Genomic DNA, 19,562 nt, shown 5'->3' on the forward strand with positions numbered 1-19,562 from the left:
TTCAAATTTTACTTTAAATCAATGATGTACTGAGAGGTTGTTTTGGGACAGTGTCAACACAAAGTAGTTGATTGGCAAGTATAGAAAGTCCAAATAAAAGGACCTTGAACTGGAAAGCTTTGCCAGACTGGCTGGGAAAAAAAAATGGTCTTCAAAGCCAATGTTACATTTAATCTTAGTTATTGAATTTGTGAGGGTAAGGGTGATTGTTCCCAAGGGTAAAAAGGGAAATAAAATTAAACTGAAAAAATTTTATAAGCAAAATTTAGACAGGAAATACAAAGTCAGTTCAGTTCAGTCTTTAAGGGTTATATACGCATGTAGATAAATTGCACTTAAAGACTTTAGCATTTCTCCCATTATCATTTGACCTTTAGATTCTTAAATATCCTTATATATGGGACAATATAATTTCTACTCTCACCGAGTAGGGGTTTTGACTATATGTCAGTAGTCAGAATATTTATTTTGGCAGGGGGGAAAATGTAAAATAATCTTTCCCAAGCCCAGTGCCATAGGGTAATAAAATCATTATAACCACACCATGATTTAGCCATGACATTATTATTAATTAACTTCCTTACCAAGTAGTCTTCATGAATTCTCCTTGTTGTTGTTCTCATTTGAGTCATGCCCTATTCTTCGTGACCCCCTCTGGAGTTTTCTTGGCAAAGATCCTGGAGTGGTTTGCCATTTCCTTCTGCAGCTCATGTTACAGGTGAGGAAACTGAGGCAAACAGGGTGAAGGGACTTGCCCAGGGTCACATACCATGAATTCTTTTACTTTTTGTCAAAAAATTGGGAATTTTTTTTTAATAGGCCAGGTCTAAGATACAATTTTAGTCTTAGAAAATAGTTCTGGGACCAAATTTAAAGTATCATGGCAATTACAGGTCATGTGAATAGGAAAAAAAAATTTAAATCAGGTGAGATGCAAAGTAGAAGAGGGTGCAATAAATTTTTTTTTGCCCCTCCCCCAGAACCTCAATGCCTGGAGGCTATTCAAATCCTGGCATTGGATTAGGAATGTCTATCCTGACCAGGACAGACCTGGAATGTTTACCAGTGATAAGATTATTAATTAATGCTTGTCCTGTAATTGCTTTTGTCCTATTACTGCTTAAGTCATGTTTGTTTGTTTTTTTGTCTTCTGAACTTAGTTCAAAATTCAGCTGGCCTATAATGTGTTAAATTTCAAATCCAGCTTTCCTGCTAATCACTGATCTATTCTTGCTTCAAGGAATTTAATTGACCTTGAGGAATATCTGTGAATACAAGGAAATTTGTCCTAATATCTTTAATATCTTTCAGGGATGTCTGTTTTTTTATCTTGTACCTACATTTTACTCTGAGGAGGAAAGGAGGGAATTGTTAGTAACCCCTATCAACAAACTTCCAATCAATCATGTTGTTCCCTGCACCTCAGCTCTGTAACCAATCTCATTGCCCTAATCCTAATTCTATGCTGGCCAATGATTCATATGATCTTTAGTTTTATTTTTTTATGCCCTAAGACAATCTTCCAAAGGTTCTGATTTTGGAAGTGGTCAGGTCACATCTAAACTGGCTGATAATGGAAACATTTTCAGAACAGATGGAACTACTTCATTTCTCTATTTTAACAAAATGAGGGGGTTGGGCTAGAGATGATTAATAACGTCCTTTTTAACTGGGAAGTACTTCAGGTGTCTCATAGTTGTAAACATAAGCTCAATTTAAAAATGTAAAAAACAGTCTTTGGAAGAGTCTCTCCAAAATACAATGCATTCGTTAGTTTTTACTACTTTTTACAGCAGCAAATCAGAACACCTTGTATTACTTTACCATATATTTTGGGAGGGTGGGAAAAGGGAAGACATCGTCTGAAATGAACACTATTAAATATTTTATTTATCAAATAAATTAAATAGATATAAAAACCTAAAATTGAAAACTAAGTATCCCACTTTCAGATGCCAGAAAATTGCCTAGTGGCAATTACCACTTACCAAAGTGGCCAAGTAGTACATTCCTATTGAAACCCCATCTAGTTAAGCTCCATCAACAATGGCTGGGGGGTTGAGATGGGGCAGGGAGAGGGAAGGTGCCATCTGTAGTTTGTACAAAGTTTAGAGCCAAGTACTTTGGAAATCAGGCGTGAACATGTGATTTTTGTACTACCTGCTTATACCTTTGAGATTAGCATGTCCAAAAGGAAAACAATCATGCTAATCAAATTACATTCTCTACAGAAATTTTTCTGAACCCAAATAACCCAACTTGTATTTGCAAGGCTTACATTGCAGATTTTCATTTTCCAGCTGCGTTCCTTGAACAACATCCACTATCTGAGAAAGATAGTCCTGGTACTGATGTTGGAAATTTCTCATGAGTAGATAAGAAAAAGACTGGAAATCCTTTAGCTCTTGTTTAAATGTCTATAAATGAGAAGAACACATTCCTAACAATTAATACCATTGCTACTGTCAACCACACTTTCAAAGAAAAATGTTATCTGTGCTTTTTTACACCATAGTCACTTTCCTGATAAACAATTTCCTCCCTTTCAATAGTCAACACCCACTCAACTACAATTACTTAAAGTGCTGTGTCTTAGAACATGAAATACCAAATAAAAGTGGAAAGACATTAACATATGGCATTTTTCTGCTGGCTCCACTGACTTCCTTACAAATTTGGCACCACTTCCAAACCTCTCTGTCACCCTGTCATTAAACAGGGAAAGAATTTCTTATCAATTACCCAGATCTGCTTTTTAGATGCATAATTATGATGGACGAATGAGAAAAAATGGAATTTTCATAAAGTTAAAACTATTTGCCGTAAATTCAAACATAGCAAAATTCTAAGTACAATAATTTTTTTTTTCAAAATCCTGACAGAAATCTCTTAAGGACAAAGCATACCAAACAAAATCTCATTCATCATGTTTTTCTTTTGCCCTTGAGATTTGTTTTAGCAAAACAAATCCTTCTCTATGCAAAAAAAAAAAAATCTGTACAAAATAAATTCTTTTCTATACAAAAACATCCAGAATGAATTCTTCTCTATACAAAACAAAAAAAAATTCTATGTACATAGAGAAGATAAGTAAATAGTATGAAAGAGAATGCATTGTTCTATGGTACAGATTAATGATGGTCCTTGATCACATAAATCCAGTAAAATGTTACAGTTATTTTGTCTGTTTCTTAATCTATAATGTGGAGATCACAGGCTGAAAAGATCAGATTATTTGTACTTATCAACATAAACATTTTTATGTGTGTGTTGGGGTGGGGAGGCAGAAATAAAAGGTATGCTATAAATGCAAATTGCTATGTTCAATTGATGAACCCTTAAAAATTACCTTAATTTTTTTGAGTCAACAAAGGAATTAATAAAAGTAAATACCATTATGGTGATTAAAAAGATTTTAATTACTTTTATTATTTATTTTAGAATAATTTATTGTTCTAGATAGTGTTCAAATAAAAAATAATGTAATTTATCATTATTTATTATCAAATTACATTTAAATACTATATGGACTGTCTAGGTTTTATCCAGCATTTAGACAAAAGTCCTTATTGTCCTAGAAGATTTATATCCAAGACCACTAACACAGTGCTGCAGTTAAGACATAAAGGATCATATATATAAACATATAAAATCATAAAGGATATATATACACACACACACATATGAAAGTGATAAATACAGTCAGGTCTAAAAATGTGTTATAACTCTAGAAGTCAAGGAGGCTTCAGTCAAGAGTTAAAGAAGTGGGATTTTAGGAACATTTTGAATAATGGAAGAAACATGTTGGTGCACTAGGGATGGTCTACCATTCCAGTTATGTGACATAATTTGGAAGGAGGTATGGAAGTAGAAATGAGGGGGAGGAGAAAACCAGATAAAAGAGGATACATTGTAGAACAGTGGTTCTTAAAGTGTGGTCCATGGAGCCCTGGGAGTGCCTACAGTGAGAACTATTTTCATAACAATACTAAGACATTATTTGCCTATTAAAATATTCTTCCCTTTTCCAATTACATAGCTGCATGAGGCTGGATTTTCTTCCTACACTTCAACCAAAACAACATATCACAATGGATGGAATGCAGAAGTAGATATGAGAATTCAATTGTCTTATTAAGCTAGACATTAAAGAGATGTTCAAAAATATGTTAAACAATGCCACCGTTCTTAACTAACTTTTCCTGGAAAGTAGCTATTTTTATGAGAATGTTATTTATATTAAAATGTGTTACTTATATTATTTGTAAATGAATGGATAGATATTTTTAATTATCAGTTTTAATTTCTAACATGGTAAATATTGACAACTATAACTCACATAAACAAAAACTCTTTGGGGTCTTCAATCAGTTTCAGAGTGTACTGGGGTCCTCAATAATTTTTTAAGAGTGTAAAGAGGTCCTGAGGCCAAAAAGTTTGAGAAATGCTGCCATAAAATAAATTAATATGAGAAGAATAGAGGATTTAAATCAGAGAAAAGGAGAAAAAGAAAGTATGATAAAAAATCTGGGTGCCCTGAAGAAAGCTATAGGCTTAGGAATTATTATGTGCCTGAAGAGAGCTTAGGAATTATTATGTGCCTGAAAAAAGCTTAGAAATTATTATGGAAGACAGAATAGCAATTTGATATAAAATATATTTATTGTTCTAATATTTATTGTATTTTTACCATAATCAAGGCATCATCTATGATGATAACTTTACTGACCAACATTCAGTAGATGTGTAGAAAGCAAATATTTTAATTACACACTTTGGTTATTTTTTCCTAATAATACTTATGGATTTTTGCTGACCCAGTTACACTTTTACCTGGTCTGCCTTGGCAAAAACTAGATCACTATGGGGACAATCTGTTCATAAGACATAGACACATGATGGAAATTGATCCGTAACAGGGTAAGAATCCAGAATTCTTGATTTATTAATCCTATGATCCACTCAGCTCTGGCTAATTATCTGCTTATAAATATGTCTTGTTCTCCCTGTTCTCTATTTGAGCTGCTCCACAAATAACTAGAGACCAACCAATTTGATTCATTTCAAAGATTTTAACTTAAAAATCTTAAAGTACACTTTTAAAATGCTAAAGTACCTCATAAAAAAAGTAAAGACACCATTTCCATCTGATTAATTTATAGCCTTATTAAGCATGACAGCCCACTAATCACATTTACAGGTGGTGTTTTTATTGTCGTAACAATGACTACATTTCAGAGTTTTGACGCTGGACACATTGTTTGGCTACAATGAAAAAGAAAAACAATACCTTGAACCAGAGATTTAAAAATAACTTAGCACAGTTTTACTTGGAGAATCGCCAGCAAAACAATATGGAAACCTAATTTTTATTCTGATACTATCCCAGAAGCTGTCAGTATTTTGAAGGGAACCTTTCCTATGAAATGACATGCTGTCCTAGCCTTGGTTTTAATAAAACATCTAAATGCAACCATCTTTCTAGCATTTAATTTTTTCTTAAAAATCAAGACAGATTTAACATCAGCCTAGAAAATTATTATCCCTTTGGAGGGAGCATATCACCAGAATTGGCTGCTGAAACTATTTATTCTATTTCTTAAGTGCCTTTTCCTTTTTTTCTTTTTTATTCAGAAGCAGACTAGATCTGGGTGACTTTACAAACTTTTGCTCTTGATTCTGTAAGTGCTGCAAAGCAAGGAGGTTGTCCTCTATGTGGGACATGCATACTAAATTTGAGCAAATTTTTCAACTAGTATCAATCAGTAGGCTTTAAAGAAGGGAATGTTATTTAACACACATGAATTAGCTTCAATTATATTTCTTTTGAGTGCCATAAAGACAAGGCTCTTTTATATTTCACAATTCAAGCTCAATTTAGCTCACATTCCTTGCCTTTTGCCTCCTGGATTCAGATTACATAGCTCAGGATTATATATATCCTCCTGGATCCTGCTCATGTACTTTACCTTTCCCCTCTTGGATGCGACTAAGGACCTGATCTTCAGACATCGGGCCCCCTTCTGTCCACCACTCTTTCCAGGATGTACAGAGTATCTGTGCTCCTACACTTTTAAGAGAGCTCACTGAGTCATTCCCTGGACCCTTGAGGGTGAAAGCCCAGTTAAAAGAGACTAAATTCCTATGGCTCACAAACTCTTATTTTTCCAATCCAAGCATGAAAAGAATCCCTAGCTGCCAAAGCATAAACCACGCCCCCACCCCTGCCATCACTTTCCAGTCTGTCAGCCTCATTCACCTTAGCCTGGCCTCTTCAGCTCTGAAAACCCATTTCTGTTGTACATTCTAGATTATCATTATCAACCTTCCCTTCACGTCACACATTTTCTTCTTGTGCTCACCTCCATATTCTGGCACTCATTGAAACCTGGTTACCTGGTTCAGTTCACATTGAACTCCTGCCTACACTTTTTTGCACCTTCCTTAATGCCTCCTGAACACACTGGTCCTGAAGGGAAAATCAGCATACTTTTTGTTCTCCTTGTTTTCTAGACCCTCCCTCTCCCACCATCACCCGGCAACCTTTCCTTCTTTGAGATTCAGTCTATCCAGATACACCACCCAATCCAAAATATGGTAGCAATTATCTTTCAAATAAGGTCATCCTCTTACAGTCTTCCTTTTGTTCCCAATCCCTACTCTTACACTCTCTCTCCAAAGTTCCAATATTTTTTTTTTGTGAGGTAGTTGGGGTTAAGTAACTTGCCCAGAGTCACACAGCTAGTGAGTGTTATGTTTCCAAGGTCGGATTTGAATTCACCTCCTTCTGACTTCAGCGCCGGGGCTCCATCCACTGCTCCACCTAGCTGCCCCCCCAATGATCTCTCAATGATCAATTCTCATGGCCTTTTTTCAGTCGTCACCCTTCTACACCTTTTTGTATCATTTGACAGTGGTGATGCTCCTTCCTTTCCCACCCCACCCCTATATTCTTTTCTATCTGGCTTTTGTGACACCATTCTGTCTTGGTTCTCTCTACTTCCCTGCGTGTTCCTTTTCAGTCTCCTTTTGCTCGATTATCATCCATAATGCACTTCCTAACTGTTGGTATGTCCCAAGGCTCTATCCTGGACACTATTCTCTATTCTATACTTACTCTCTTAGTGACTTCATTAACTTCCAGTGACCACCCATACACAAACATTTGCAGATCTGTATATATTCAGCCCTAGTTTCTCTCCTAAGCTCCAATCTCTCCTCATGACTTCCTATTGGATGTTTCAAACCATGTCCTGTAGGCATCTCAGATTCATGATGTCTGAAACTGAGCTTATCTTCCCCTCTCCCTCCCAAGCCCTCCTGTTTCCCAAGCCTCTCTTTTTTGTGGAGGGTACCAGTTACCCAAGTTCATAAATTCTCTGTCATCCTCAATTCCTTATTCCCACATATCCAATCAGTAACCAAGTTCTTGTCAATTCTGCATCTATAACATCTCTCACACCCGTCTGCTTCCCTCTACTCTCAAGGCCAATCGCTCTAGTTCACCTCCTCATCACCTTTCACCTGAACTTTCAAATTAGCCTTCTAATTGGCCCCTCTGCCTCGTCTCTCCTTTCTCCACTTCACCTTCCACACGGCTGCTAAAGGGATAGTCCTGAAGTACAAGTCTGATTATATTACTTTCTTGTTCCGAGAAGCATAGTGGTTCCCTATTAACTCTGTGATAAAATTTAAAAAAAATCTTCTGTTAGGTATTTAAAGTCCTTGAAAATCTCACCCCATTCTACCTTTCCACACTTATCATACATCGATCCCCCTTCAAGCATTCTGTGGTCCAGTCAGACTGACTTACTGTTCCTCATACACGGCATGTCATCTACTATCTCTATGCCTTTCCATGCCTCCTTTCTTTCGTCTCTTGGAATAATTTAGTTTCTTGATACCCCCTCCCACTGACAGTGCCTTCCTCCCCAAACTACCTTGTATTTATTTGTTCACACTTAAATTTGTAAGTGTGGTCTCTTCTGATATGATGTAAATGTGTGTGTATGTATAAATATAAATGTATATGTACGTAAAATACAATATATACATATTTTTATTTGTTTACTTAGATTATTTACATATAAAAACTACCATGCAAACAGCACCCTTGGCTTGTGACTAAGCTTCTTTACCTGTACTTCCTGGTAGATCTGGGTTAGGCTTGAGTATGTATTTCTTCTCAATTCTTGTTGTTCATTATAAAGAGAGGAAAGCTTCATAGTCTGACTGTTGCTTCTCCTAATTATTCCATGATACTTTTAAGAGAAAGAAAAAAAATCTGATGTTAACATTTTAAAAAGTTATGCCTTTTTTATAAATTTATAAATTTATTTTTAGTTTTCAACATTCACTTCCATAAGATTTTGAGTTCTAATTTTTCTCCCCCATCTCTCCCCTCCCCCCTCCCCAAGATGGCATGTAATTTGATATAGGCTCTTCATATACATTCATATTAAACCAATTTTTACATTAGTCATATTGTCAAGAAGAAGTAGAACCAATGGGAGAAACCATGAGAAAGAAGAAACAAACAAAAAAAAGATGGAAAAAAAAAAAGAGAGAGCAAATGGTATGCTTTGATCTGCATTCAGACTCCATAGTTCTTTCTCTGGATATGGATAGCATTTTCCATCATGAGTCTTTCGTAGTTGTCTCAGATCCTTGCACGGCTAAGAAGAGATAAGTCTATCAAAGTTAGTCATCTCATAATGTGGTTGTTACTCTGTACAATGTTCTGGTTAAAATTTATGACTTTAAAAGAAGAAAGTTCAGGGTTCACCATAGTACCTGGAGGTCATGATGAGAGGTATTGTACCAAGAAACATCCTGAAGGTGCATATGGAGCAAAAAGGGAAGAACAATCACTATTGAATTTATTTCTTTACATCTATTTCATTCACCAAAAGAAATATATATTAAAACAGACACAGTTTATAACAATGAGATGCTACAGTGGACTTTTCGCAGAAAGCTTTAGCAGATGTCTGAATAACTGAAGTTCCTCGTCACTGCTGGATCATATATAGCTTCTGTGACAAGCTATTTCCCAGACTCCTCACCTATTTCTTCTTTCTTTTTAGGTCAGTAGTATATTCTAAAGATAATGCTATCACTCTTACCTTTGTTGATTTTCACCTACATTGCCTTCATCATGATTGCCTATATGATTTCTTGATTATTTCACAGGACTACACCTTTAAAATTTATGTTACTCTATCCCTTCCTCACCTCATATTTCCTTTAAGCAACATATACCCTTTCAAAGCCATATTTCAGAGACAGCTAGGAGATGCAGCGGATAGAGGGATAGGCCTGGAGTCAGAAGATCTGAGTTCAAATGTGACTTCAGATATCTACAAGCTATATGATCTTGTGCAAATTACATAATATCTGTCTGCCTTAGTTTCTTCAACTGTAAAATGGGGATCGTAATTAGGGATGGATTAGGTTCCCATCCCAGGGTTGTTGTGAGAATCAAATAAGATAATTTTTGTAAAGCATTTACCACAATTCCTGGCACATAGAAGGTGCTTCATAAAAAAAAAAAAGTGTTAGCTTATTCTCTCTGCCTATGTATTCTAGCCATGAGCTCTATGGGCAAGTATTAATATTTGTAATAACTGCTCTTCATCCACTTTATTTTTCACCATAGATAATTAAGGTCTCTTTTGAGTGCCCATAGATTTCACTGAAAACGCCCTGCAATGTTCCAGACCTCAAGGCAATAGAATACAAGCGCATTTAAAAAAATATTTTTAACTTAACATTTAATATGAATACAAACTCAACTAGCTTACTGATTATTTATATTTAAATTAACTTCAGCACCTAAAGCAACATAACATGATTTTAGTTACCTCCTGAAGTCCCCAACCAAATTCTCTGTCCATTCATTCTCATCTACTTACCTTCATAGGCTTGTAATTGCTGTATATGTTCTAGTCTTCTAGATCTGCTTTTTTTCATTTTGCCTTATTTCAGATGATCATTGTTGTATTCCTCATGCTTGCTGGTCTTTTTGATTTTTTAAAATTTGATTTTTAAAATTTTAATTAATTTTTAGTTCTCAACATTCATTTTTATAAGATTTTGAGTTCTAATTTTTTTTTCTCCCTCCTTCCCTCTTCTCTTTCCTCCCCAAGATGGCAAGCAATCTGATATAGGCTGTACGTGTATAATCATATTAAATATATTTCTATATTAGTCATTATACTTGTTGGTATTAATTGCATTCTACTATTCTATTCTATTCTATTAATATACTACAATTTATTTAGTCAGACATTTAGGTTGTTTTCAGTTTTCAGTTTTTGTTTTTTGCAATTGTATATAATGTTGCTATGCAAATTTTTAAGCAGAGAGACTTTTTTTTTTTGCTTTGGAAAACATTTTCAAGGGATATTCTCAATAATGAGATTATTGAATAAAATAAAATATTGCTTTAAAAATTTTACTTCTTACTGCCAAATTGCTCACTATAGGGTTCAAAAGTATCCAATCTACAGGAAAAAACATTGAGTCAGAACTCCAAGCCATTAACCATTTGTTAAAGGGACCATACCCCTTCAATAAATGGAACCTCGGATCTTCCTCACTATCTGAGATGCCCCTTAGTCCCCAGGGCCTTATTTGTATATGGCTTGATACATAGACACTCAAGAAGCAAAGTAATACATGAAGTCTCGTTGGTTCATAGATCTTGCTTTTGACCTTCCAAGAGGGCCAGAAGTGATGCATCAGCAAGGGCGGTCATAGGACAGACAAGGTAAAGGCCATCTCTACTTACTGAGCGGTCATAAGATGGTTTCCTCCTCATGTTGGGCAAGACAAAGTGACCCAGAGGTACAAAAATAAGTTGGGGGACTTTCCATATCATGTCAAGACATCCCACCCACACTGGGTTTGGTCACCAGCATTCTTGTGGTTAGGCAAATGCACTTTATAATGAGTAAAAAAAGTGGTGAACAGTGAATTTTATAGGTTTTAAAGTTGAAAGCCTACTATAAGAAAGAATCTATCCAACCTTGTCTAGTTATTCATTTATCTAAGATATGTAAAATATGTATTGATATATGTAATTCTTATGCTTGTGTTAGTTGCCTAGACTGACTAAAATGTGTATTACTAGATGAATACATCACTAATAATTGCTAACAATCGTTACTCCTATGGAATCACACTGAATTGATTAATACTGATTGAAATAAAATAGGGGTCCAATAAATCATTTCTTTTATCACCAAAAAAAAGATTCCACCAGCAAAGAGTCAGTGTAATTGTTTCTCCATTGCTCTGCCAGCATTGACTTTTGCTGTTTTAAATATTTTTTTTTTCAATTTGGTGGGTGTGAGGTTATACCTCCAAGTTGTTCTAATTTCCATCTCTTTGAGTATTAGTGAGGTTAAACTTTTTTTTTTTTGCAAGTAGAATTTTTTTGCAAGTAGAATTCTAGGATCATAGCTGTAAGGCTGGAAAGATTATCCAGTCAGACACCTCATTTTTAAAAATGAGGAAACCAAGCCCCAAGAAGGTTAAATTGCCTGAAGTTACATAGGTAGTGTCAGAAGTGGAATTTGACCCTAAGACTTGTGATTCTAGAGTCAGTGTTCTTCCATTGTACAGTGCTACATTTTTGACAATTAGTGTGTCCTCTTTTGAAAATTGTCTATTCTTATCCATTGACCGTTTATCCTTTGAGTGCTGGAAGTTAGCACTATGACTTTTTAACAATTATTTATACATTTCAAGTGTCGAGTTTTTGTTTGTCTTTTCCCCATAGTTTCCCAATCCATTTTTTTCTTTTTCTTTTAATTATTTTGGGTTTTGGTATAAAGAAATGGATTCCAATGTAATCAAGCACATTATTCTTGTCCTCGATAATTCTTTCCATTTGATTAATTTTTTAAAAATTCACTTCTCATCCACAATTGAGACAAAAATTTTATTTTGTTTTCTTTCCTTTTTAATCTTTAAGTCTCTCATCTAGTTGGAATTCACCAGAATATGTAAAATATAGATCCAATTATAAACTGACTTTAATACTGAGGAAGATGATGGAAGATTATAAGCAGTATTGTCTTAAATATAGCTAAGACAATGGCAGGTAAATATGAAGAATATAAGCTGCTTGAGGGCAGGGATTACCTCACTTTTTTTTTTTGGCTAGGCAGTGGGGGTTAAGTGACTTGCCCAGAGTCACACAGCTAGTAAGTGTTATGTGTCTGAGGCCAGATTTGAACTCAGGTCCTCCTGAATCCAGGGCCAGTGCTCTATCCACTGTGCCACCTAGCTGCCCCAGGATTACCTCACTTTCAAAGCCCTAGCATCTAGGATATAGCAGGTACTTAATGCTTGCTAGGTGATTTATTCAAATTGCAGAAAGCTTGATGTGAGACCCAACTAAGTGCTGAGAGCATGTGTAGATGAAACTGAGAGGGGGACAAAAAGACATGAAATCAGAAAGACCTACTGGCATTTTTGTGGCAATCTATTCTCATTCACCATGACACTGAAAGTACAGCCTTTGAAATTTTATGGTGTCCTTATGTGAGAAAATCAATGGCACTTAAGAAAGTCAAGTCTGAAAAGAGCCACTGGTCCTGACTAAATACCCACACATAAAATGCACCCTAGAAGTGACCATTTTAAAGGCAGACAGAGATTGTTTTCCAAGATGTCTCAAAGAGGGGAAGATTTCAAATGAATGAAAAATGGATAGGGCTTTTGGGGGAAAAAAAAGGCAATTGAGAAGCATTATCCGTATGTTTAATTTGCCACTTCCATAAGATCTTTTAAGATATATTTTTGAAACTTTTCTCATTACTTCAGTCATTTCTTATCCCCCTAGTAAGAGTGAACCTTCCCTTTTAACAAAGAAAAATAATTAATCACTGAAGTTTTAGTAGTCTTCCACCTCTCTTATGTAAAGAGGCATGTTTTACTCTCTATTCTCTGAGACCTTTTTTGGTTTTTCCATTACTGAGAGTTCAACTTTAACAAAAAGTTTACATTGCTCTAGTCATTGGGGTTATTGTTCTCTTAGTTCTGTTTCATTCTGTTTTAATTTATACAAGTCTTCTCTGATTTCTCTGAATTCCTCACTTTCATCATTTCTTGCAGCATAAGTAATGTCCCATTATATTTATATGCCACAGATTTATTTATTTTCCACTTTTAATGACACTCATTTTGTTTCTAGCTCTTCACTACCATAAAGAGTGCTGCCACAGACATTTTGGTATATACTGAACCCGGTTTGTGACTTTGACTCCCTTTGGGGTATATGCCCAGTAATGGGATCTCTAAGGAAGTAAGTTTTCTTGCATGATTCCAAATTGATGGATCCCTTCAAAGTTACACCAAAAGTACATTAGTGTGTTTATCTTCTCACATTTTCACTTGTCCCAATACTGACAAGCACCTTTTTTATAGCTCCATAAAAATCTTTTTAAAGTTTATTTCCAATGTCTTTTAAAGATAAAATTTTATTGACATCTTTTATCTTTACAGTACCTACATTGTCGGCAATAACTGGATCAACTCACAGCTCTGCCAATAGGGTATATATCTTTACCAATTTGTTGGGTGGGTGGTGAAAACTGGGAGTTGTTTTGATTTTCATCACTTTTACTATTAGTGATTTGGAGCAATTTTATGTGGTTGTTGATAGATTTCAATTTTTCCATGATAATTGTTACTTTCTTTAGTACAGCAAATAATATCTGCAAAGAATGACAAAACTCAGAGTTCAACAGGACCTCTATGGTCATCTAGTCCAACCCACACCTGAGAAAGAATTTCCACCACAACCTAGACAATAAGGGGGCAGCTAGCCTCTGCCTGAAGCCCTCCAATGAGGAGGAACCTGCCACCCTCTCTAGGCAGCCCATCCCAAATTTGGACAGTTCTAATTCTTAGAAAGCTTTCGGCTTTTTGGAGACAATCAGAGTTAAGTGACTTGCCCATGGTTGCACAGCTAGGAAGTGTCTGAGTGCAGATTTGAACTCAGGTCCTCCTGACTCCAGGACTGGTCATCTATCCACTGCACCACCTCACTGCCCCCAAAAGCTTTTTTTTAACAGAAGATCAAACGTTCCTCTCTGCAACTTTCATTGTTCCTAGTTCTTTCTTTCCTCTGGGATCAAGCAAAACAACTCTTCTCCCCCTTGCAAATGTCAGCCCTTTGAATACTTGAAGATGGCTATCATGTTCTCCTACAGCATTCTCTTCTCCAAGCTAAACATGTCCAGCTCTGATCTCCATATGTTCACTCACCATTCTGGCTGCTCTTCTTTGCATCCAAAGGAGAATGACTTGTCTTCAGTTTACCCATATCTTTCCTAAATCTGGCATCCTGAACCGAACAAAATACTGCAGATTTGGATGACCAGGACAAAGTACACCAGGGCCGTCATGAAACTCCATGAAGCTTTGTCTTTGTCAGTGTAGCCCCAACGCTTCATTAGCTTTTTGGGGGGAGGGCCGCCATTTCATACTGTTTATCCATATCAAGGTTATGGTTCACTGAAAGCCCCAGATCTTTCCCCAGAAAAACTGGTGCCAAACCATAATCAGTCACACTAGTACTGGGTGAGAGGTATGTGGAATAAAGCATGCCACTTGAATGATCATTGAGTGTTAAACTGATTTTTTATTTTTTTATTTCTTAGATATTTTGATGGAAACATGAGATAACTGGTCTGTTAAACCACAACCAAAATTCATCTGGTCTTAAAGGTTTTGTCAAACAAGATGGCAATCTCACATGGTTTCAGAAGAACCTGCAAATGATGCATGAACTGATTCAGAGTAAAATGAGCAGAACTCTAATCAATGCAACAACTAAGCATGATTCCACAAGAATGATAATGAAAACTCCTTACCCACCTCCTGACAGAGAGGTGATGGTCTCAAGATGCAATAGAAGCTGCATATTTTAAGATGCAACTGTGTAGAAATGTGTTTATTTATTTTATATGTACATATATATATATACATACATATATATATACATATATATACATATATATATACATGTATATATATATATATATATATATATATATATATATATATATATATATATATATATATATATTTAGGCAATTGGGGTTAAGTGACTTGCCCAGGGTCACACAGCTAGTAAGTGTCAAGTGCTTGGTCTGAGGCCGAATTTGAGCTCAGGTCCTCCTGACTTCAGGGCTGGTGCCCTATCCACTGCACCACCTAGCTGCCCCATTAAGTATATTTGTTAAAAGGGTTTTCATTTTCTTTTTTTTTTCCAATTTCAAATGGGTGTGCTGGGGGGAGGAGGTGGTAGAAAGGGAGAAATAGTGATAGAGCAGCCTTCAAAAAGGAGGCTAATTGAAGTTGTTTTTTTTTTTTCAAAATGTACAGAAGAGAACAGAAAGAAGACCAGAAGGATTAATGCACAAGTGGGTCAACTTTGGAAGCTACATGTTGAATTTATTAAATACTTATAAAGGAAAAAGCAAATGGTATGTAATAGATATTCATGTTTTCACACAGAATCCTCTTTTTTCCGTTTTACTTGGTGTCCCCAATGCAATTTTGTTTGGTGTTAAGTTTAAAATTTTTAAATAATTAAATAATAATAAAAAATGTCCCACACATATGGTAAGATCATACATGATTCCATGATAACTGTGATGAAAGACCTAATATTTTTTCAACAGCTGAATTTCAGGATTAAGTGAGGCATTGAAACAGGTGTTCACTTTACTCACTAAAAGCAGTGGTTAGTGTCATTTGTAAAAAAAAAAAAAGTTCTAAGGATATTCCCATAGGCAAGTTTTGTTGTACATGACTTTCTAAGAAAAAGGCGGAAAAAACCCTCCCTATTAGGAAAGGTCAGGGAGGAAATGGAAATGAAGATATAATTTCCAATGTCCTACAGTTGGAATTTCCCAAAGAAAACTGCATCTATAAAAGGAAATATGCTTACCATTTTAATTACTCCAGTAAAAGTGGCCAGAAAATAAAATAGCTGCAGAAAGCAGTTTCCAAAATTCTGTAGGACATCTGGACCTCCCTGTATTGTTTCTTTCAGAGAGAGTTATTGCAGCATTTGCCACATTTGTAAGAAAAAAAATATTTTCCACTGTTGATAGCTGTACCATGTAAATGGCAGTCTCTTAATGAATAGCAGCCTGGATCTTGTTTATTCCTGCTCAACCAGCCGCTGATATGTTTCTTATCCTTTCCTGTGCTCCCAAACACAATTTCATTTGTTATTGAATTTACTTCACACGTTATTTATATACAATACAGGATGAATTGATATGACTCTTGCAAGTTTAATTAAGATGGGAAGCCTACTAGACAAGAGGTCTTTATCCCAGATCTCTATCTCCATGACCACAGGTAAATCGTCTGCCTTGTTTCCTAATTCCCCATCTGTCAAAAAGAATTAGGGATGATGCTTATCTCACACAGATGTGATGAGAAGTGAAAGAATACATGAAGTCCTTGGAAGGAAGAGGTTTCAGAATTCAAGGCATCGCTTTCACTGTGTCAGAACAACAGCAGATAGGCAGGGCAATAATGGCACTTCTGGTGACAAGAATGAAATAAACCAGATAGTAATTTTATCTAATTCAATTCATTTACTTTGAAGGTCATCCTAAAGCCATAGATTTAATTTCAGTTGACACCTTGAAGGTAGCAAAAGCAATCTGATATTCGAGAAATGAATGCCATCAAAAAGAGCAAAGTAGAGGGAGAATTCTGATACCTACCATTATAGCTTATTCTTTTAATGTCCACTTCAATAGCCGAGTGACAGATTCGATATTGGTAGATGCCAATTTATATTTCTTTGAATCACTGAATAGAAAGTCAGAGAGTTCTGCAGTTTCACTATCATTGTCTAAAGCTGTAATCTTTTTCCATCCTTAAAAATAGAGGATTGAATCTATTCTCCGCTCGTGCTATACTTTACATTCCTCAAAATCACCATGAGCATTCCTTTCGATGCACTCTACCTAGCACAGTCCTTTGCATATGAAAGCAATTAATAAATGCTTACTGAATTCTAAAGCCAATAAACACAGTAAATTTCATTTATTTAACTACCAGACTGAACTTCTGCCTTGTTTCAATAAAAAGGCTGTGGTTATATTAAGCTATGGGATGTATAGTCACTGTTGTTGTTTTTCCTTTGTTTTCAAAGAGGACCAATGACATACAGACTGATGTTTTACCTTGTGTTTGAATTAGATTTAAGTGAGGCAAAGTCACACCAAGTTGTCAGCCTCGCTCCCTCTTCCAAAATCATCTAAGTCCGGTGGTAAGACAAAAGTCAAGATGACTGGCAGTGGCTGAGGGTGCAGTAGATAACCTTGGCATCTTCCATGTCTGGCCAAGCTTTAAGCACTCTGTAGCACCTGCTTCAGTTGCCTTCATGGCCATTGGAATGAGTTGCTCTTATTTGCCTGCTGGGGGAAGTCTTCATACGTGCTTGGTGTACACAGCCCCTTAGCTCACCTATAGGTCTGAGGCCTGTCAGTTACCCTCAATCTGGTTTAGTCTGTCTGCTAAGAAAGTTTTACCTGGGGTGTGGATGCTGTGTATTCTATAGCTTCTTCGAGTCATAGGCAAGAGTTTGGTGCTAAGTAGACACCAAAGGTGGATGAATAGCCCTGAGAAGGGCTCAGTGAGCCCTACACTTAAGGTGCTAGTCTTCCTGAACACCCCCAAAAACCTCAGCGTAATCACTGAGAATATACTGAAAGTAAAGGAGTGATTAAGAAGGGTCACTAATTAATTCTTTGGAGAACCTATTCATATGTGATTGGAAAGAATATTGATAATTGTAAAGAATTAGTTGAATGAAGGAAAATTATAAAAAAAGACTCAATTTAGAGAGATTTGACTTTTTTCAACCAGTTAACAAGTGTTAGAGATTATGATATGCTAGGTATATCATAGCATAGAAGTATAATTGTAGAATCACAGAATTTTAATATTGTAAGAACACTAAAGGGCAACTTTAATTCAACTTGTTTATTCCATAGCTAAAGCAATACAAAAAGATATGATGCGCTCAAAGAATTTAGTTTCCCTAGAAAGACAGAACATAGAATTAGAGGATTTATTGTAGGCTTCAAACTCATTTTACAAATGAGGAAGCTGAGGTCTACAGAGGTAGTTATAGAGATAGGTAATAGTGCTGGGCTTGAAATCAGGGTGACTTGAATTCAAATCCTGCCTCAAATACTTCCTAGCTGTGTGGCCCTGGGAAACATATAACTTCTCTCTGCCTTAGTGTTCTCATCCATAAAATGGGAATAATAATTACACATACTTCCCAGGGTTAGTGTGAGGATCAGATGAGATAAACTATGTAAAGTATTTTGCAAAATTTATAGCTCTATATAAAAGAAGAGATGGTGATGATGATGTGACTTGGCCCAAGTCACATGGGCATTAAATGGCAGAGTCAGGATTCAAACCTAGACCTTCTGACTCCATATCTAGTACTCTTTCCATTACACAATGCTGCCCTGCATGAGAACAAGTGTGGCAATGCCTATGCTAATGGAACTCCAGAGAAGAGGAAGATCAGGATAGAAAAAGCCTCTGTAGCAAAAGCAATACTTGAGTTTGGCTTCAAAGGGCAAGAAGGGATTTAAATGAGTGGAAGTTACAAAGAGATCAATTTAGGCTTGACATTAGGAAAATCTTGCTGACAACTATAGCTATCCAAAAGTGGAATGGGCTACCTCTATAGGTGATAGCCCCAACCCAACATTGGAGATCTTCAGGCAGAAACTGGACAATCACTTGGTGGGTATATTACGGTAGGGTTTCCTTTCATGTATGTGTTGGACTCATCACTAATGTGAAAATATGTTTAATAGGAATGTATGTGTATAGCCTGTCTCAGATTGTGCTCCATCTTGGGGAGGATGGTGGGGAGGAAGGAGAAGAAAAACTTTAAACTCAAAAGCTTATGGAAGTGATTGTTGATAAATCAAAATAAATTAATATAAAAAATGTATGGGTTGGACTAGATAGCTCTTGAGGGCCCTCCCAACTCTCAAATTCTGTGATTCTTCAGTGTCCAGTACCGGGGAGGTGATTATAATGCTGGTTAGACTGCTTAGAATATCACGTTCATTTCTGGAGTAGACATCTTCATGAGAACATTTTTAAGACTGAGGGAAGACAGCTAGAATAATGAGAGGTCTTAAGACCACGCCCTTATGAGGGTGAGTTAAAGGGACTAAGGATATTTGTCTTGGAGAAGGGTCGGGAAGGACATAACAGCTGTCGTCTGGAAGCCCCTTTAGAGTGGTGCTACTTAGTATCCAAGGGCAGAACTAGGAGCATTTGGGAGAAGTTCCATCAAGGTAGACTTGAGCTTGATGTAAGGAAGAGCTCAGCAGGCCAAGCCATCCCAAAGTGGAACAAGCTGCACTGGGAGGTGAGGAGTTCTGCCTCATCTGAGACTGAACATTTCTCAGGTACTGTATAAGTAGGGGGAATTTTTGTTTGGGTATGGGTGGAACGAGGTGGCATCTGCGACCAGGCAT

General features: G+C 36.2%; 1 protein-coding gene across 1 annotated transcript in view; it reads right to left on the minus strand.

The window, feature by feature from the left end:
• The window catches only part of KIF25 (kinesin family member 25), a 104,357-nt gene that overhangs the window by 71,824 nt on the left and 12,971 nt on the right, over positions 1-19,562 (minus strand). The window contains exons 3-4 of the mRNA XM_020970432.2: positions 8,139-8,261; positions 2,279-2,417 (exon numbers count right to left, since the gene is read on the minus strand). Of these exons, the coding sequence (XP_020826091.2) occupies positions 2,279-2,417; positions 8,139-8,261 (262 nt within the window). The remainder of the gene's footprint in view (positions 1-2,278; positions 2,418-8,138; positions 8,262-19,562) is intronic.

The sequence above is a fragment of the Phascolarctos cinereus genome, unplaced genomic scaffold (genome assembly GCF_003287225.1).
Source record: "Phascolarctos cinereus isolate Bilbo 61053 unplaced genomic scaffold, phaCin_HiC Scaffold_5;HRSCAF=322, whole genome shotgun sequence".
Taxonomy (NCBI): domain Eukaryota; kingdom Metazoa; phylum Chordata; class Mammalia; order Diprotodontia; family Phascolarctidae; genus Phascolarctos; species Phascolarctos cinereus.